The sequence below is a fragment of the Diadema setosum genome, chromosome 4 (genome assembly GCF_964275005.1).
Source record: "Diadema setosum chromosome 4, eeDiaSeto1, whole genome shotgun sequence".
Lineage (NCBI taxonomy): Eukaryota > Metazoa > Echinodermata > Echinoidea > Diadematoida > Diadematidae > Diadema > Diadema setosum.
The window spans coordinates 30,844,760-30,866,871 of NC_092688.1; the positions used below are offsets into that span (position 1 = coordinate 30,844,760).

At 38.8% G+C, this 22,112-nt stretch overlaps 1 protein-coding gene across 1 annotated transcript; it reads right to left on the minus strand.

The window, feature by feature from the left end:
* Nucleotides 1-5,625: 5,625 nt before the first annotated feature.
* Nucleotides 5,626-17,627, minus strand: LOC140227122 (probable D-lactate dehydrogenase, mitochondrial). Its single transcript, XM_072307554.1, has 13 exons — nucleotides 17,543-17,627; nucleotides 15,971-16,081; nucleotides 14,796-14,905; nucleotides 14,268-14,409; nucleotides 12,453-12,594; nucleotides 11,571-11,730; nucleotides 10,679-10,784; nucleotides 9,625-9,718; nucleotides 8,451-8,579; nucleotides 7,422-7,549; nucleotides 6,663-6,753; nucleotides 6,179-6,290; nucleotides 5,626-5,942 (listed from the first exon to the last, which is right to left on the minus strand). Exons 2-13 carry the CDS (start codon nucleotides 16,070-16,072, stop codon nucleotides 5,777-5,779), a joined length of 1,482 nt encoding a protein of 493 aa, XP_072163655.1. The 5' UTR covers nucleotides 16,073-16,081; nucleotides 17,543-17,627; the 3' UTR covers nucleotides 5,626-5,776.
* Between the last annotated feature and the right edge of the window lie 4,485 nt (nucleotides 17,628-22,112).

Below are 22,112 nucleotides of genomic sequence, written 5' to 3' on the forward strand. Positions count from 1 at the left end.
GCCTACAATGGAAACACACAATAGGCTTCTCAGTGTTCCTACCCTTCTTGTCAGTCTCATTTTCTACCACTAGACCAGCCTTCACCTCTGTCTTACTGCTAGGATTTGTCTTGCCAACATTTAGACGATTAGGAGCTGCATATTTGCTTCCTACATACCTGTTTCCATGACTACGGGACAGAGTATACTCGTCAGCCATTGTACTAGCTACCGACAAAGTTTTCACCTTTTGTTCCTCAATATGTGTACGCACCTCTTGAGGTAGTGAACGCTTAAACTCCTCTAGTAGCACAAGTTCCCGCAAATCTTCAACAGTAGCCACGCCTACTGATTGCAGCCAACGAGTGAAGGCAATTTCCTTCACTTTTGCAAACTCTCTGAATGACTGTGACTCTAGTTTTCTACTATTCCTGAATTTCTGTCTGTACGCTTCAGGAACCAAGGCGTACGCGTTCATGATTGCCTTTTTTACTGTTGCATAATCCTGAGCTTCTTCGCGCGAAAGTGAAGCATAAGCATCACATGCCTTTCCCTTTAACTTAGTCTGCAGAAGATGAGGCCATTTTTCTTTCGGCCACTCCATGCTATCCGCCACCTGTTCGAAATGCAGGAAATATCTATCCACATCTCCTTCATCGAACTCGGGGACCATTCTGACATTTTTGGCGATATCAAAATGCCCACCACTGACGCTTACACCATACTCTCTCTCACCGACTTGACGAGCCCTTTCTAGAGAAACCCTCTCTCTCTCTAACTCAATTCTCGCTTTCTCAAGTTCAAGCTCTTTCAGACGTACTTCTACACTCCCTTGCACATCACCAGGGGGACTACCTGATATGCTACGCAATGCCTGGAGGGGAAATACTTCTTCATCTACAAGAAATTTGATTGTGTGCTGTGTAATCTCTGACTTTTTCATTGTACTCTTCACAGCAGGAACCTTGTAGTTTTCTGCAACACGCAACAAATCAACCTTTTTCAAGGTTAGCAACTCCTCAACTGTGGGTGAATCCACAAACTTCTCAATGGAAAACTCTTGATCTTTCTCCATTCTGCACCAGTAATGTACAATTAGTAGTGCTACAAGAAAACCTGACTATCACCAGCCAGCCAGCTGAAAAAAAAACCCTTTTCAACTGAAGAAAACCAGTCGCACTATAAACAATAACCCGTATGCTATACCACACACGACCCGACTGGGAATAACCCGTATGCTAAACCACGTACAAACCGACTTGAAATAACCCGTGTGCTCAACCACACACGAACGACAATGGCATAACCTGTGTGCTAAACCACACACAAACCACCGTGGAATAACCCGTGTGCTATACCACACACGAACAACCGTGAAATCACCTGTATGCTAAACCACATACAAACCACCGTGGAATAACCCGTGTGCTAAACCACACACGAACCACCGTGAAATCACCTGTATGCTAAACCACATACAAACCACCGTGGAATAACCCGTGTGCTAAACCACACACGAACCACCGTGAAATCACCTGTATGCTAAACCACATACAGCTGTACGCAAACCGCCGTGGAATAACCCGTATGCTTAACCACATACGAACCGCCGTAGAATGACCGTATGCTGAACCACACACGAACCACCACGTACGGGACAAACGACCAACGTTTGACCAACGTTTCCACGCAAACACTACACACGCGCAGCGTATAACTGGACTAAACCATCCTCAACACTACGCACGTGCCAAATTAACCCTTTCGATCCCGAAAGAAATACGAACGTGTGCTTCCCTCACGCAGACACAGAAAGACGACCGATTTACATCAAAATGTATAACATATCACTCCGCGTCCACACACACACACACACTACGCCATAAACGCATCATGCTTTCTCAAATCGTAACACCTGCACATACAGTAAACTGTATAGTAACAATCACGATGCAAACTACATACAGTACTGTACGTAGTTGCGCGACGCGACGTAAACTGTATCGCGATCGCCCATGTCCACGACATAGCATAGAGTGCTACACCACGCTACTCACCGAAATTCATCGGCCAAGCGAGAACGAAAAAACACTCCTGGGATCATATCAAGCCCGACCAAATCACCAAAGTCCGCAGAAACCCTGCCGAACTCCTGTGACGTGCCCCCAATTTGTTACGGAGGTTAACTTGGCCTAGCGAACCATCATAACCACCAAAAATACCCAGACTCTCAAACAAGGTGTTTGGTCGATCTCGGTCATCTTGTCGAACTCTTTATTTACATATTCCTCCGCGGAACAATCAAGTGCCCAGAAATGACAATACAATGTACCTGTATCCATAACATTATGTACACAAGAAATCTTGATGCTGCTGATTATATAGCTACTTTACATAATACCCTACATCACCTGTCTCGAATATATAATATATACATATATCTTCCTCATTAACTTCACTAAAAAAATATAATTGTATGGTAAACTCTCTTCACTGTCGACCATATCATGTATCTGAACAGATGGTCTAGTCTAGGACTTTTGGATACTTCACGTCACAGTATCAATGATTGCATCACTTGTCAGCTATTGGAAGCATTACTTTCAATTACCAATATTTTCTCATAGACAAAGTTAAAGGCAAGATTCTCGTTAAACACATTGTATCACTCATATTTAGTACTGATGCATAGTTAATCATTTTTAGAATGTAAAAAAGCGCACAAGTTGTAAACATTTGGCAAACAGACTAATTCACACATAATTAGTGAGATATAATGAGGCCATTCTACATAGAAGTCTACCTACAAGATTAGTTTACAGTAACTATCAAAGCAATGACCAGAAATCCTGAATAGGAATTAGTTGGAGTCATTGCTTTTAATGAAAATTACTGTCATGGTGGGTCTTTCACACATGGAAGCCTGGGTCATTTACTACCCTACAGATGCAGCTTTCATTTAAAATCAGGAGGTGAGACAAAGGGTTTTCTCCTCCAACAGTAAGCTGAAGGGGTGAAAGCAAAAACAACTATACAAACCATTATTGTTTACATCTGGCTATTTCAACCCATTTATCTTGCGGGTTTCTGTAATCTGATCCTGTATATCGATGTCATCCTTCACAGCAATTCTTCAGATGGATCCTTTACTGAATCTACAATCTGATATATTGAACAGGCATTTCCTCAAAAAGTGCACTGACCTACAGGCCCGAATTCATGAAGGTGGTTTAAATCTAAACATGATTTATGCAAATTTCTTCTGCACACATGTGTGGGACAGACTGCATACGCTGACAGATGTCCAACAACCATCACGTACTGATATACGCAAGTCAACAGTATGCCTATTTCACACTTATTTTAGTCAATGGACTAAATTTAAACCACTTTGTAAATTCGGGCCATCAGGTTTCATTTTATTCAAATTCATGAGATTCTTCCGTCGAGATGTTTTCATTGCAACTGATTGACAAATTGCCCTACATCGACGTAAATAAACAATGAATTGATCAGTGTTTTAGTAGCAGCCATGATAAAAAATCATGGGTGTACATACTCGAGCAGGATGCAGTGCAAACAGATGCGGTGCAAACAGAATCAAAATTTCATAATGATTTAGTCCGTAATTTCATGTTAAAAATTGAACTTTTTGGGTGAGAATTATGCTAATGAGCTGACGAGCCCGGATGTCGTGATGTTACAGGTGCCAACTATATCACTGATTACAAGCTCTCGTATACGCGTGCGTTAAATCGTACCGAGTAGCAGACGACGCTTAGGCCCAATTTAGCTAGCAGGCGGCACTTGCGTACTGTCCTATTCATGCAGCTGTCTCAAATTTCGCTGAACCAAATCACACCAAAATTACAGGATATACTTCTAAGCATATTTCAAAATACTGTCTTATATTTGAACGAAATCGGTAATCGAGAAGTACCAATATTGACGCCGACTTTCAAGTCGTCACTCAAAAAAACTCACTCTTCGCGAGAGATCATGGTAAACGCGACATGCACAATCTAGAACTGAAGTTAGCCGACTAGTACTTTGCGAATGGGGAATTTACGCGGGAACTAAAGTAAAAAATGTCATGATTTTGGCGATTTGTGTGATTTACGAACTATATTTTTCATTCGACTTAGCTCAAATGATTTATAAATTGATTTTTTGCTCCCGATTACTTGAAAGATTTGTCTCATCATATTACATGGCTAACTTCAGTCTGTGCGTGCGCAGGCAGGTAGGGCCTACGCCGCGATCACTCGTTTAGTCGTACAGAGCAGATTATTTTTAGCGACGACAGGAAAGTCGACAACTTCACTTACGCTTCCCGATTTGCGATTTGGTTCCAATTAGCGTGAGCAAGTGGACATGAGTCATAAAGTATTTCCTGTGATTTTGGTGCAATTTGGTTAAGTGAATTTTTGAGATATCTACATGGATATCTAGCACTATACCTACACCAGCGCTTGGATCGCGAAGCGGCGGCACTGTTAGTATCTACGTGGTCAGGCCACTCTTCCGAGGTATGGGTCCTACTAAAGCTAAACTAGATCTAGATCTAGTCCTTGGTGTTAATACGACCACCATGAGATTTATCTCGACTACAAAAATATTGAAAATCCATAAAGCACATACCTTACCTGCAAAATTCAGCACAGAAACAACAGGGCCTGCAGCACAAGGGCCTAGATCTAACGGCAATGTTAGACCTTGGAGTCTGGACTTTCGTCTGGACTTTCTTCAAGTTCTGGCAGCAGGGGTATGTATACTATAACGTTTACGCTGTGCCTATTAGCGCTGTGCATGTACAGCTGACGGGGCGGCGAGTGAGTGTAGGGGCCTACTCATCAAGACTTGAACTGCCACGTAATGTTAGAATCTACTCGGTCCTTGACTGCTCACTAGTCTTAGTCCTAGTTCTAGTCTAGAGTCTATGCGTAGTGGGTGCCGTTTTCTTCTAACTAGGCGTAAACCGTGATTGCCGTTGACTATCACTCAGTCCTCATCTTCGTTAGATAAGTTTGAACTGTCGAACCATTATCAATGCGTAGTATAGTTAGTGCAACGTTACTTACACACAGTTTTCTATGGGCAGCACATTTGGACAATGATGCCAATTTCATTTTGCATATCTGGAATATTCCCCACAAATTTCATCTAAATAAAAAGCTTTTGAAGATATTCCTTTTAAAAATTATTTGATATTGTTTAACATGTTTATTTCAGCTCCATAATGCAATTTTATTAAATAACAGTTTTTGCAGTACTTCATGTGAGATTTCATCAGTAAATTGACATGTGTAGTTCGTTTTGCTAAAGTCGGAGGGTGGCACCTGTGACGTATGCCAAATTGTGTGGATCGTTCCTTGGCTTGCTCGTTTTCATTTTTTTTTTCAAAAAATCATTACAGGCTTATCCTGGGTTTTAGAATCCTCTCTTTCCAGTTATAGGCATCAAAAAATGTAGATTATAATTATCAGACAATTAGAAAATGTCAGTACAGTTTTCTTTCAAGGATATCAGAACATTTCAAGGCATGAGTGCAATGACCTTTGATTTTTTTTTGGGGGGGGGAGGGGGTAAAAAAAAAAGATTTACGTCTACTTGCATCTCATGATGAGCGTAAAAATCTGGGCCAATTGTGATGAAAATTTAATGCAGCAAGATTTTGAGCACACTGACAGAAAGACAAATGGGCCATCATTCCAAGCAAGTCAACACAAATCAAAATAGAAAGATGAAAGGACGAAGACATAAAATGAGTTGATTCATCCACAGATTTCTATTCTCTTCACAGCACTTTCCCAGGATTCATGATGTTGAGAGGATCCAAGGTACGCTTGATGTTCTTCATGACATCGATACCGACTTCACCGATCTCTTCCACCAAGAGCTGCTTCTTACCAAGACCAATGCCATGCTCGCCGGTGCATGTGCCGCCCACTGAAATAGCTCTCCTGAAATGATCAACAAACGTATAATTTCTTTTTTTATTTACCAGTCACAACATTAGGTCAGTGCAAACACAATGAAGCAAACACATGCACACATATACACTTTCCAATCATAAACTACCTACTTAGATGTTAACAGTGCATTCCTGTTATAACAAACACGGTTATAATGAAATTCAGGTTACAACAAAGTAAAAATTCAAATGATGCCCTAAAACCAACAGCAAGTCCCAGCTCACCTGCCCAGTATGACAGTAAATTCCTTTGCCTTTTGAATCTCCATCTGATCGTTGGGATCCAGCAGTAGAATACAGTGGAAGTTGCCATCACCAACGTGACCAACTATGGCATCTGTAAAGATCAAAATATGTACGGAAAGCATGATAATCACATGACATGTATTGAACTTTGAAGGATGCTTTACATATTTCATCTCTTCAACAGGACATAATCATCAAAGACCATGAATGTGTCTTTCATACCACATGAGGACATTGGCTGCAATTTCAAATGTCTGACAAAAGCAATGGTGAGGAACACCAAGTTCCTGCTTTTATAGAAACTGTAGATGTCTAATGGCAAACTGAATTTACTTCTCTCAACAATTTTGTATCATTGTAAGGATCTAGTAATCTTACTGAAGACACTCGTATTAAGAGAAACAGCTAAAACAAAGCTCAGGACACAGAAAAAGAAGAAGATATAAAAGCAGAAATAACTTACAACAGAATCCAAATTTCTTGAGGTCTGCGACTGTGTCGTGGATCACCTGAGGCATGGCTGAGATGGGTACACACACATCAGTGGACAAGCCCTAGACACAGTGAACACACAAGATTAATTTTATCAGTAAGTCATTGCTCATCTTCAGACATTATGTTCATACACATTCTTTTAGACAGAGGAAGTACGTTTTTACTTTATTGAAAGGGACAAAACTATACTTTTTGGTCTTTTTTTAAAAACAAAATATGCTTGGGAACCACAAGTGACCACGACATAGGTGATGGACAATAAAGCAAACACACACACTTTCTGTAAATTTGGGAAATGAAGTGTCATGAAATATCTCTATCATTCAATGACACGATAAACATTTTCTTTATCTTTTCTTCTTCTTTTTTTTTGCAGCTACTTCATCAGACATTTTTTGCAATGAGGTACATATAAGGAACTGTGTATTAGCAACATCAAAATCATGTGACCAAGTGTAGCTCTTTTGAAATACTGACAGGATATCATTGCAGTGTCAAATCATTCAGAATATTGTTAGCCTGTTCCCCTTGCCAGTTATTTTCTTCCTAATTCATTGGTCGAATTTAAACGAAATTTCTCCTTCTTGTAGATTTCAATTCAAAACAAAGTCTGGACTGCATCAGAGCTTGAGATGGTTTAGTCTTGTTACAAGGAATTCTGTTATCATAGCAGGGAAACCACATCACACATGAAATGATGGAAAATGACCACACAAGCCCTTCTCACCTTGCTACCTGGCCTGAGGGCGAGGCTAGCGTACCAAATGTCATGTCTGGCTTTCCATAACTTGTTTCTGTCCTCCATCTTCTCTGCCCATGCAAACTCTGTGCTGCCATTGTAGCTCATTATTTCCTCTGCAACAATATCATAACATACAAGTCTTATTAGGATCAGAAGTAGTGTATCCAGAAAAGGTGACTTATAAAAAAAAAAAAAAACCCAAAAAAAAAAACCACACACAAACAAACAAAATAAAACAAAACAAGACAGTACTGGGCATAGCTGGCCTCCAGCCCAGCCATGAGTGAATCCAGTAATTGCATAATTGCTAGAGAAATAGCTTCCCTAACATAAAATGAAAGACCATCAACAAATCTATTCCTAAAAATTCTGGTGTTTTTTTTTTTCCCCCTCTTCAGTATTCAAATAGACCTAGTTATAGCACAAAACTAAAAACACCTGGCCATGCAAAGGCAGACATAGTATCATGCCTTACAAAGGCTTTTTACTGAAGGCATGGGATGGATAAAAAATTTCCATAGCCACTCATTACTGAGGAGCAGTAAAGTTGAAGCAATGAATGGAGAAGCAGGCAGGTCTTGCATTATCATTTGAAGTTGAGAAAAAATTTAACTGAGTTTTGATCATAAAGTCTTCCTTGTACGACTCTGACTGATTTGCACACACGCAATATGATGCACTTTCCTTGAATACAGCTTTCAAAAACATCTCAGAATTTATATGCCCCAGAGAATCTTCTGTGACTGATAACTTTGTTGTTTTTACCAACTTTTTTTTCTTTAGCACATGTCGCATGGTATCTCCTGTCAAACAATCAAACACAAACAAACAAGCAAACAAAAAGTCTCAGTGTGATGCAATTAGCTTGATCTTAATATTTCCCATAAAAATGTACTTCAGTGTCATGTATATGCCTGGGGTTCACTCCCATCAAAATATTTCAGTAATACTATTCATGGGAACATACTTTCATGCCTGCATCTAACTATGTGTTTGCTTGACAGACAGACTTACCAACAGTCTCCACCTGTGCTTTGACACTAGCATCAGAACCATGGAACTCCAGAAAGAGTGTTGGTGCCACTCTGTTGTTAAGGTCACTGTATTTGTTGGTTGCAATGACCGAGTTTTCATCAAGGAATTCTGCATCAGAGAAGGAGTAAATTGAAACATACCTTGTCAGTTCGCGCCTTTGTCCTTGTTTTCCCTGAGGAAATTCTAGTATGTTCAATCATTCAAAATCAAGCTATCTCCTGTTAATCTCTGTTGTCATGGTGTTTAACTATGTAGATCTCTATGACATGCATTGAGAATTTCATTAAACAAATGATCTGTCACAAAAAGATAATTAAAACTTTGTGCTCAATGTTCATATGAGCTGCTCCTTTGTTTTGTTAATCTTACTTAACATGACTTCTCTTCATTGTTGTACTCCATTATTCCAAGTTTCAAACATCATCCTGTAATTTAGGAGGAATGGTAAGCTACATTTGCCAAAGTAAATAAGATAGTTTTGCATGTACACACCTATCAAAACACAATGGAACACGAATAATTTGGCAAAAATTGTCTTCAGTCCACGTGTTAAGCATGTATTAAACTATACATGTATGATCTTACTTCAGAACAGAGCCTCATGACTGAATGCATACATGTAGGAAGAACTTATTAAGTAAATACATGGCTATATAATTTCGTCTTAAATAATTTGTGATTTTTAACCATTGTATGACTAACTATGCTTGTCTCAAGAGTTCACAAGAGTAATATTAGGACATTCATTCATTAGCACTGTAATTCCTCCCATATCCAATTTGAGCTGGTCATATTTGAAGACTGCAACAAAAAATCTGCAAGGTTCAAGAAAATCATTTTCTTCACATGTTAGGTAGTGACTGAAATTCCGCAATGCACTCCCTTAAACAGACCTCCCAACCATTCGGAATTTGGAGGAAAGAATCTGAATTTGACCACTCCAAGCTCTAGTTTCAAAGGAGTTTCCTATTTTACATGATAATTTTTGGAGTATGGGAACTGCTCTTTCTTTTCTACTTTTGTGCCAAATCATTTTTTTTTTTTCTTTTTTTGGAGGTCTGCTTAAACTCTCCTCCATGCAAGACTGAACAACAGCAATTTAAATATTCCAGGACATGAAGCATGGAGGATCAAGTACTGAGAGGTTTCCTACCTATCCTGGCAATGGGCACACCACACTGTAAGACTTGTAACACAGAGTCCACTGCAGCGTCGACTGTATCAAATGAACACACAGCAGACATCATCTGTGTAGGAACACAAACAGCCAAGAGACCAGTGCAGCAATGTATTCAAACATAAGGCAATACATGTGCACCCCTAACATAGGGTTAGAAAGGCACCCCACTTTTAATTCAGTTTGTGTGACAATAGCCAGCTATGAACACATTCAAATTTTAGGCAAACTTTCATAAACAAAGGTTGCTCCTGACATCTAGGAAGCTTCTTTAAGTTTTGTACATTACAGATAAATTGATCAGTGCAAAATGGATTCCGGGCATTGAGAGATGTATATAGGAAGATATGAGTTAAATATCTTGTTACATGGTCTTCACAGAGAAATAAACATTTGATATTTGAATACATTGGCAAAGCAGCCTGTTGTGCTACTTGGAAACAGAAAATACTGGTTGAAGAAATTACAGCTTTGTGAATAGCAGTGTCAAAAGTAGGTAATATAAATACTACATAGGTAATATCCATCACATGTGAATTTGAATATCACTTCAAACGTCGGTATGAATATAGGATGGCAAAGTATAAAGGTTGACTTCTCTTTATCATTTGGTACAGAGTGGTTTCAGCTAAACAATTGGTGTGAGATGCCACTGTTAAATCTAATGAACTTGCTGCATATCAACCATGCTGTACAGATCAAATGTACCTACACACTGCTGAGTTTTGATTGTGCGAAAGCCAAATCAAACTCAAGTTAGGTGGCAGATTTCAATGCACAATATCAGGCATCTTGTCCCTATTTCAGTAAAGATTTGACCATTCATCTTGGTGCCCCTGGGTAGATTTACCAGTGTCCTTTTGAATTTTGCCAGTCACTTAAACAAGAGTTGCACTTAATTCCACAGATCAATGACAAAATAAAGTCAGCTGTGTGAATCTCAATGGCTCACTACACATATAATTTTGAGAATAGACTCAGCTTACCCGTAATCATTCTATATTACAGGTTGCATCAACCCATCACTTACCACCTCTGGCAAACCATACACTCTAAGTGTTGCCTTGGTAATGATTCCAAGAGTTCCCTCTGATCCAACTATAAGATTTGTCAGATTGTAGCCTGCTGATGTTTTCCTATTAAAAGATCATTAATGGAATGACATGCAAGGAACAGCATTCACATTTACATAAAACCATGCAACAGCAAGTATTGGAACTTTTCAAGTACAGAGAAAATGCACTTGCAATGTCAAAGTTTGGAGAAGAACTATGAATATTTTGGTATTGCCAGCAGCATTCTCTTAGCAGCTACTTATTTATACACCAATGTTTTCCTTTTTTTTCTCTCTTTCATCTCATTGGATGTCAGTTTCCCAACATTTTATGAAAAGGCAGATGAACAGAAATACAAATGAATAACTATCATTCTTATTCACATTCCTGCATACTATAATTGACAAAACAACATAGTCTTTGCATCGACTCTTTGCAGACTAAAGTAACAAATCATGGCGTAACTCCCTAGAGGGACTTTTTGTAGTTTCCCATCAACTCTACATAAGGTAGATCTACGTGGACTACAGAATAACCTATCTCAGGCAGGGCTTGATCTATATGATGTGACATATACACACTTCTTGATATCAATTCAGAGCTATTGTATCTATGTGGTCTCTGCTTCTGCAGAGTGGGTAGTAAATCAAACTCTGCCCAATCCTGAATTAAATTGAAAAGGCCAAAAGTTTTTTGGCAGACACAAAGCAGAAGTGTGTAAACACTAAGACCTGAACTCCACTGCACAGAGACAAGTATTATGGCAAATGCAGAAACTTTACAGAAAGGAAGATTATCAACAGTTTACACAGTTTCAGTACAAATCTCCACGGCTGAGAGTAAACAGAACATTAATTGGAGGCTAACCTGGGTCTCTTGCCTTGGCCAGCTGTGTGCATGATTGATCCATCGGGCATCACTACCTCCAGGTTGATGACGTTTTCACGCATGGTTCCATACCTGACAGCATTTGTTCCTGAGGCACTGGTCGAAGCCATACCACACAGTGAGGCATCCGCACCAGGGTCTTGAACAAAGATAGGATGGGGGCAAAAAGAACAGTACCATTTGGTAAAAGACATAGTCATGCCATGATCTTGCAAAAATGCTCTTGACTTCAGGACATAAGATTGCGGGTTCAAGCTTCACACACAGACAGGGATCTTAATGTCGTTTTTGCAACAGCATTTACTCACAATGCCACTCTGCATTCATGTCAAAATGGAAACCCTGTTGAAAGCCACTTTGGCTTGAAAATGGCAAAATGGCAGCCAGCTAGAAATGCACCCAGCTACTGAGGAGAAATTGCTTGTCGTCTTTTTTTTTTTTTTCCACATGTAAACAATTACATGCAATTACATGCAAAAACGAATACTGGCAATTCATCTTGCTGGCCCAGCTGCTTCATAGCATCAAAATTCCCTACCATTTCAAAATATCACAAAGGAAGGTTAAACATGTGTTACATTGAGATGAATTAAGTGCAATGGTGGTCCCTTCTCAAACAGGAGGGGTGGGGAGACAGGCATTCCTCACGTTTAATTGCATAGAATCATACCATTCAACCCACATTACCCCATTGCAATAAGTGGGGTGTGGTTCTGATCAAGCGGTGAAAAGAACACATAAAAAGTTTGTTACACTGAATTTTTGTTGCACTTGAGCAGTGTTCCCACCAAAGCAGCTCCAGATTTGGGGGTAAGCATTGCACCCCTTAATAGCCATGAACATGTGGTCTTTGGTCCTTACCAACTGGAAACCAGAGGCCATAATCTTTCAAGTAATGGTTGAGGGAAAGGCGAGTAACTCCTGGCTGCACTGTCACATCAAAGTCTTCAGCGTGGAGATCTGTGATTTCGTCCATCTTGGAGAGATCCACACACACTGCACCCTGGAATTCAAATAAAAGCTTCTGTTAGTTTGAGATGCTACATAAATTCATAAAGTAGAATTTTACTCAACTCTCTTCTCAAGTTGACTCTAATAAAGTTACTCAGACAAGGAAGGGAGAAATTTCATTCAAACTGGACAGTCACTCTGAATGTTATATAATTTGAAAGATTCATAATTCATGTGAAAGTACAATGAGGTGATGCTGTCATGGCCTTAAAAGTCTCTAACTGACCTGCTCACAAGTTCTGATTAAATTTCCTCGTCAAAAATCATATAAAAAAGAACAGTTTTTGTCCTTCACATCAAATCATGGCAGTGTCAAAACAACAAAACGATGAATTCTAAGGGGGACAGGGTTGTAGTTGTTCATTTATCTATCATAAACATAAGTTTTATGACAAGAAATCTGCTTCTTTTCCTTCCTGTTGTGGTAACACTGCATATTTCAAACAGACACTTTTGTGTATTTGCATCATGCCAGCTAAAGCCTACAGGATGGTAGAGGCATGTTTATACTACAAATAAAGAAGACGAAGAAAGGAAGAAGACAAGAGATACCATGGGGGAGTTTCAAGAAGAATTTGAAAGTCAGTCTTAGAAGCTAATAGCAACTTAAAATCATGGTGTGCTGTGTGTGTGTATTTAATGATATTCTAACTTCCTCATGAATATGACAATTTTAGAGACTTTTTCCATGTAGCTCTTCACATACAAAAAAGAATAAGTGACAAAGGAATTTGTCTCTAAATTTTCATAACAACTTAAAGTGGATTCTGAAAACATTAAGTTTAACCCTAACTTACCTGGGGGGGGGCCATAATGGCCCCCCCCCCCCGACACTTCGCGCGACATCTCCACAACGCGAGAACACATCCACATGGCGATTCATGACAATTTACCTTGAAGCCTTGCGCAACTTTTAAGACCAAATTTGCGATGTCCGGGTACGCGGTTACAAAGTTACGCAACATTATGTAAGTGCATGTCAGACTGAAAATTGCTCAAAAACGTGATTTTGTGTACAAAACCAATGCAAATCAGGCTTCTATCTGAAATTCGTAATTGTATCATTATTTTTACTTTTAGTGATTAAAAACAATTAATTTTATGTTTCTTATGATTGAAATAGTGTTGCCAATGATTCCCATTGAAAAAACAATAAAAAACAAAAAGTAAAAAAACAAAGAAATACATAAGAAATCATAAAAATAATAAAATACATAAGAAATTAAAATTGATACCAATTTTTTTTTACCTAAATTAAATCAGAATTCACCAAAGAGTCCTCAAGCAAAAAAAAACTGAAGTTTGGGGGCTTTATTTAATGATTTCCAGCCAAATTCTAATTTTATGCATAAATTAACATAATTAATTCATATAAAATAGAATAAAGCGATTCATTGAAATTGAATAACACAGCCCTATAGATTGCATCATGAGTGACGTGTGTGCCAATTTTTGTAACGAACGCGCGAATCGCGGCCGAGATCATAAGGGGGGCCATCATGCCCCCCCCCCGGACTTTAAGCTCACAAAATAGCCCAGGTAAGTTAGGGTTAAAGAGGAAACCAGTGTCATAACATAATTCTAAGTTGATCTTAACTTTTAAGACTGCCTTAAATTCTTTGTAAAACACCCCACAGCTCACATGCATCCCACTAAAGTACTCACCTGTACGCCTGTAATGCCTCCTTCCAGGCCGGTCCCAGTGCCAAACGGGATCACTGGTGCTCTGTGCTTGCTGCAGATCTGGACCACCTGGCTGACCTGTTCTGTGCTCTGAGGCCACACTACCAGGTCAGGTGATACTGGACTGTCATATGAAATGTAGAGGATTTTATCTACTTTGATTGCATTACTTGGCATTAAAGTCAGTGCGATTCAATTCAGTTTGATATGATGCAATTTGATTCAACCAATATGATAAAAGCTTGATGTTAGCTTTACAAATGCAGCTTCCTAGCTATCAAAGTGGCCTACCCTGCTTTGAATTGATACCCAAATAACTCAATAAACAGAACAAATTGATCTACGGTCTGTAATCCAGCTGATCAGCACTTTGCAATATATGTGATCAGTATAAGATTAACTTTAACCCAGTTGGCTATCAATCCCTTGCAAAAGAACATTCCCACACTTTATGTCAGTAGACAGCACAGCTTTACCGGTAGTTCGTTGACTAATGTGGTCTATAGATACCTGTGATAGGACTCATCATGACTGTGCTGCTCCCTAACAGCTTCAGCGGCCGACACGTTCTGGTGGCCCACGACTGCAGCTATCCCCTCCTGAACACCAGCAGCTAGGGGCTGTGAGATGAGTTAAAGAGGAATTTGAGCTGACATATATTAGTCATTATGAATCATCACTCTAAGTACAGCTGTACAGGTTTGCATTTAATAAAGTAAGAATCAACAGAATAGAAGAAGTCTCATTAATACAATATCTGAACATGGTACACAGAGTATAGGTAGTTGTGGAATTTTTAAGTTTGACATGTTTTCATACACAAGTTAATGGCCACAATCACATATGCATTGTATGTAAATTAGATAAGATGATGATTTCATCATATCAAAAGTCATGAATGGTTCAAGGCACAAACATTCACTAAATTTCATTTTACGAAGAGAAACCATGGGGAAAAATAAGAAGAATGTATGGGTAACCCACGGTAATACTCATAACAATCTGTAGGGTGACCCCAATGCAAGATCTGTTCCAGGGGAGGGGTTGCAGTTGTTGAATACCCTTTACAGTACCAAAATTATGAATAACATGATTTTTTTTTTTTTTAAACTTTGTAAACTAAAATCAGTGCCAGAGGCATGAGACAATAGTATCATTGACTCATCTGATACACTTTTTTGAATGTCTGTGTGCATGTGACCAATGTGTCTATTTAAAGGAAACTAAAACCCAAAGAGAATTGTGGATTGAGTGAAAGCAGCAACATTAGGAGAACATATCAGTTAAAGTTTGAGGAAAATGGGACAATCAATGCAAAAGTTATGAATTTTTAAAGCTGTTGGAACCGCTGGAGGAGACTACATGTACTACAGGTATAGGCAGAACACTTGCTGAATTTCAAACAAAAATCATTTTATAATATTTTCAGGAACAAGGAAATGGATATCGGGACTCGGGAGGGGACATCAGCGCCCATAACTTTTGAACAGAGTATGATATCACACTGATGACACTATTCTAGATTATACATCAAAGTTAAGCTTGAATGAAATGGTGTTCCCCCATAATTCCTGCCTCTAGGTCTGGCAATGTGTCAGGGATTGTGTGGTATTGTTACCACTTCTTTCCACATGACATGTAGACATGTACTTAATGTAAATCTTAAAATGTGACTTAAAGCTTACTCTGTGCAAAAAGGATGATGTCCAGACATTCTTGGTTGGCTGAAAGCGCCCATGTTGACAGAGACGTTGACTAAAAACTCCAGCTAGTCTGGCAAAGGCCATGGTGGTCAGCTGCATATCATGATAAGAGACAGAGACAGGGGATCAAAACTCCAGTTGAGACAGGGGAGATGCTTTAAGCTGGCTATATTTCCTTGAATGATTCAGTTGGTTTTTTGAACAACAAATAAAGTTTAGTCCATAGTTATGTGCCTATGTGATCTCTTTACTGAGACTACATCATGGAATACTCTTTTCAGGCCCATACAGTGCACACACCCCTCCCTTGATCTAATTAAAGGACAAGTTCACCTTCATATACACAAGGACTGATACGATACAATAGAATGCAGCAATATTGTAGAACACACCAGTGAAAGTTTGAGGAAAACCCAACGATCCGGTAAAAAGTTATGAATTTTTGAAGTGTCAATGCCACCATCACAGGATGAGAAGATTACTACAACTTGTGATGTTAATGCGCAGAATTGTAAAATTAAAGAAAATATAAGAAAATTCAACATATTTTCACTTTTCTCACATAATAAAAGATCACTTGCCTTTAACACATTTATTGTGTGTGATGTCATTCATACGATATGGTAAATTTTATTTCAATTCATGCACTAGCAGCACATGCAGTCTCACTGCACTTCTTTTGACATTCCAAACAAAGTCTATGATGCTGTGGCAATCGTGTACTCAAAGGAAATGAGAAACAGCACCTCACACACAGCTAATAATAATAAAGAGCTCTAGTTAGGTAACAGCTTCAACTTCATTTTTAGTTCAATCAATAACCTTGACACTAATTTTTATTTATTTATTCATGGTTTGAATATGTATGAACATTTGAATATGCATGAACATTGAATAAATTGTCAGTTATTTTCTCAATAACTATACTAGCTATAGAGCCCAGCTATAGAGTAAACTTAACAACCCTGTTTGCGGCAGGCTTTGTACAGGGTGCCTATACAATTTGCAGCAGGGGTCCTTTAATTCAATCATTGATGAAAGGGCCCCATCAGGTGTCACTCCCCATAACTTATCAAGACATCATATTAAACATTTGCGAGTAACTCCTGCTTGTATTTTAAAGTCTATTAGCACAAATGACGTTCATTAGCTGTTTATTGATGAATGGAACTGCCCCTGCCACAAATACCGGTAGGCGCACCCTGATGCAAACTGGAGAATTTACTCTATCCGTTAACTGTTATCATGCAGATATATGAATTTTCACTGTGCTGTTGATCTAAATTATCAACTTGATCTCTGATCACATCATTTTTATTCTAGCACGATAAGATTATAGATCTACATATGTCTACGACAACCTCATCCCCTCACAAAGCAAAAAAAAAAAAAAAAAAAGATAAGCAGTGATCTTTTATACCGGTACTGGTTGAGTGATAAACTGAATTGAGGGAGCCGAAGATTATAATAATCAGAAACAACTTTGTTGAAGGGCAGGACTGGATAAAGATTATCAAAACCAAGGGAAATGTATGAATATAGAACGCTCTTTACCTCATTATCCAAGTGTCAACACAGAGTATAGACAGCGTACCGGTACGTGAACAGATGAGGCTCTTGTCGAATTGTGACCAGTCAGTCAGCCTGCGCCTGTGCAGAGCAGCGCGTAGCCCGAGACTAGACTACCGGTACCTGCTTGGGCTGGTGGCCGAGCGCGGCGGGGGAGAAAATATGGACGTTCCCGATGGAAAGGAGATACGACCACCTCGGCCTCGTTTGTCAATGCAAAAGATTGGCGTTCACGAACAGATCCAAGGACAAGGCCAACGGAATGGAAAGTTATCTATCTCCGTGGTCAGGAAATTGATCGCTATCCCGGCCGCCAAGCTACGGTCAAAGGGCAAAGATTATAATTCAGTATCACTATCAACTTTGTGATCGAGCGAGGGGCGAAACTCACAGCGACATGTTGTACGGTTGTTGTTGTTGTTGTTGTACCCTGTTGTGTACAAAGATCGCTAGAGGACAGCTAGCCTTTTGCCAAGGCCCCCTCGCTATATTATGGTGGTGAGCAAAGGGGGTATACTGAACAGGGGGAGGGCCTTGTCAAAAGTAACTACTTCAAGTTCAAGTTCAAGTTCAAGTTTATTCAAAGTTTCCACAATACAAAAATTACATAAGAACAACAATATGTATCAAAGAATACATTGTTGAATATATGCGATTAAAACAATTGCCAGAATATTTGAATATAAATTGACAATGCATGTGCAGATGCATTATAGATGTAAAGTGGAGGGGTCTTAGAAAAGCAAGCTTGTATGATAAGACCCCTGAAAAGGCAAGTTAAGACATGTAATATACAAACATATTAAAGCCATATAATAATTCTAGTGGAATTCCTCAAGAAGCGCAGCAACCACACCCCAGAGACAAAAAAAAAATTGACACCAAATTTATTGCCCCCCCCCCCCCCGAGTCAATTTAAAATTTATTTTATCGGCTAGTGATATTATGATCATAAGAGGGAGCAGCAATTTTTTTTTTCACTTTGTGGTATGGTCTCAGAACCCTCACTTCTCCACAGGTAAGGACCCTTTCAAAAGGAGAGTTTCTAATTTTTATCATAAACCAGAATTGTACAGTGGCTTTAACATACATGGATGGATTCTAAGTGCACACACACACACACTACCTATGGAATTTTAAAGCAAAACATAATTGGCATTTAGACTATGTTACTCAAATGGAAAGCGATGAGATGAAGTCATGTATCTAGAATCTAAAAGGAGCAGCATCAATGAGACTGAGAATATCGATGAAGCAAATACTTCCGAGTCAACACTTTAAATCTGGAAAAAGTGGTACTATCTTTAACATCTGAGGGTAACATGTTCCATTCTTTTATGCAAGACACATAAACAGAATTTAGGGCAATACTGGTAGCTATATACATGAGGTAGATGCATAGGGTTTTCTGACGTGTATTATGGGAATGAACAACTGGGTTTTTGACAAACAAATCCAAAAATAAGGAGGGAGAACTGGACATGTGAAGCTTGTACATGAATGCCAATGAGTTAAAAGACACTAACTCGTTTAGAGGTAAACAATGCAGCTGTAAAATCTGGGGGCACTTGGCCTAGTAAAGTGTGAGCTTGTTATTAGCCTGATAGCTCTTTTTGTACAATAAACAATCTATGAAGATGGCTGTTATAAGACTAGTATTACCCCAAGCAACATTACAATACATCAAGTGAGGCATTATGATGCTATTATACAGTGTAGTCAAGACACTAATTTTAGGAACAATAAATTTTAGCTTATGCATCACACCAACACCCCGAGAAGCTTTGGAACATACATTTAGAATGTGTTGCTTCCATGACAGAAATTCATTGATAGTAATACCAAGGAATAATACATTTTCGCTTGTAGCTACCTGATGTCCACCAATAATGAGAGAAGGGGTGTTTAAAGGTATCCTCTGAAGGGGTGTTTAAAGGTATCCTCTTATTCCTTATTCTGAAAATAACACATTGTGTCTTCTGAAGATTAAGTGACAATACAACAAAACCAACGATAAAGTTTATTAAGTTCATCATTTGCTGAAGATATTAAAATGCACACATCCTTTTGGGAGGACAGAAGACTTGTATCATCAGCAAACAGTGAGTAAGTAAACAATGATGTAGCACTGATGATATCATTGATATAGATAAGAAATAATAGTGGGCCTAACACTGAGCCTTGAGGCACTCCACAATCAATGTGGGTGGAAAGCGATTTGGTCCCATTGACAACCACAAACTGCATTCGGTTTTGCAGATAGCTTTTGAACCAGTCTAAAGGAACTCCACGAATACCATAAAATTTAAGTTTGCTTATATTATGTGGTGTCAAATGCCTTGGACAAATCTAAGAAAATGCCCAGACAAAATTTCCCTTCATCAAGTGCATGAGCAATAATGTTACTATAGGGCCTAGCTAGTAGTTAAATGCAATACACCCATACTGGTAGAAGAATTTTTGTGAAAACCAAATTGCTCGTGGATCAAAATGCCTTCTACAGATAAATAATTATTTACTCTTGAGCATGTAATCTTTTCTAACAATTTAGAAAATACAGGCAGCAAGGCAATATAAGCTGTTATTTTCGCGTACAAATACTTTCGCGAATTAAAAGGTGACAGACATTTTCTCGAGATGATTGATTTTGCGAATTGAAACCAACGCTATCTTGCATGTATTGCTACTCTATAGCGACATTTTCGCGTGTTTTAAATTCGCGATCCAACTGTGATTCGTGAAATTCGCGAAAATTAAACCCTCGCGAAAATAACCACTTATACAGATTATACACAGCCCAGTCGCTGTATAAATAGCGACAGGGTACCTTTCGCACAGCGTCTGGTCGGGCTAGTATCAGAAGGTCATATAGGACAGCAAGCTCCTGAAGCTACTTGGAAGTTAGTTTAGTGGAAAACTCCGCTAAACACAAACACAAAACAACAGCAACACCACCACCACCACCACCACCACCACCACCACCACCACCACCAACAACAACAACAACAACAACAACAACAACAACAACAACAACAGAAGTTTGTAGTCGGATACAGATACTGATATACAGCTGCAGCTGTGCATATTGTTACATAGTACTCGTGGGGGATTTATGCGAATATACTATAGGCCTATTCATGAGTAAGTTATGAGTTGCAATCATCCATGTGCTGTCACTGTAGGCCCTATTTGGTGTATATATGGATAATGTTATTCGGCTTTGAGCATTGATACCCATGTCTGTCATTAGCCTTTCAGCTACTTAATTATTTCTTAGACTAAATTGCTTTCCAAAATCACAAATGGAGGGGGGGGGGGGCTATTTATACTGGTATAAGTAGCATGCAACTATTACTATTCATAATTATAAATGATAATAACAATAAAAGAATGGTAGGCCTACTACTATTGTACTAGGCCCTACATTATAGTTAGGCCTATAGATTACTATTATGATCATTATAAGCATTTCATTTTCAAATAAAATTGCGATAGTAATGAAGAAATGAAATGATTGAAGCCCAAAATAATCTATAAATTGGCAAAATTCTACTGAAACTCAGCCATTCATTGATGCAAGAATGACAACATCATACTGACTACATAATATTATTCAGCATATTTTTCTCTCCTCAAGCATGTGACTCTCCTCTCTAAGAAAGCAGGATGGGTTGTTCAGTAATCATAAGCAACAATAAAGTCGAAAGTACTGTCTTATTACACTTAGGCCTAAATGAAATTGAAACTTTGTACAATAAGCCAGTTCGGGGTTCCACTTTGAGCATGAGCAGAAAAAGGTCACCTGTACCAGCAGAGCATGTTGGTTGTTAAATTCACTGAGATAAGCATCTGTGATGTAATGATTATTCAAGTGATCCTTATAAGTGGTGCTTGCCAGCACATCCACCTGACAGCAGAAAAAGATTGTTAGTACATAATGTACATTCATTGCAAACTAATGAAATGGATGCTTTCCAGAGTGCTAATTATTGCGGATCAGTCTGGTCACCTGTTCTTCGCAACTTCATCCTTTGTTTGAACCTGACTGCATGATGAATTCCATAAATTGTTACATTGGGCAAGCTTGTGCCTTCTGTCGCTTGAAACTAATGGAGTGCCTGGCAAACTGAGAAAGAATAAAGGTCATGAGTACCCATGTGCTCATGAGCTAACCCCGAACTGGCTTATTATCTCTACTTCGGAATGAAACTCTCTTTATATCATTGTCCTATCCACTGTGATATAAACAAATTTCCTATCACCAGATTTAACCACAACATTAATAATTCATAACTTTTGAACAAAGTGAGCTATAACATGCCGTTTCTTACTCACTTCTGGGTTTTAAGCAAAATAACAAACAAACAAAAAGGCTTCAGAGCAATTTTCTTGAGCCACCACAATAAAAAATTAAAGGTATGCTCTCCTTTCATTTTCTTTCCTTTTCTTTTCTTTTCTTTTCTTTTCTTTTGTTTTAAGAAAAATTAAAGGGGGCGCTCCCCCCCCCCCGCCCCCGCGATCCGCCACTGACATTCACGATTGTACGTTTTTTAAA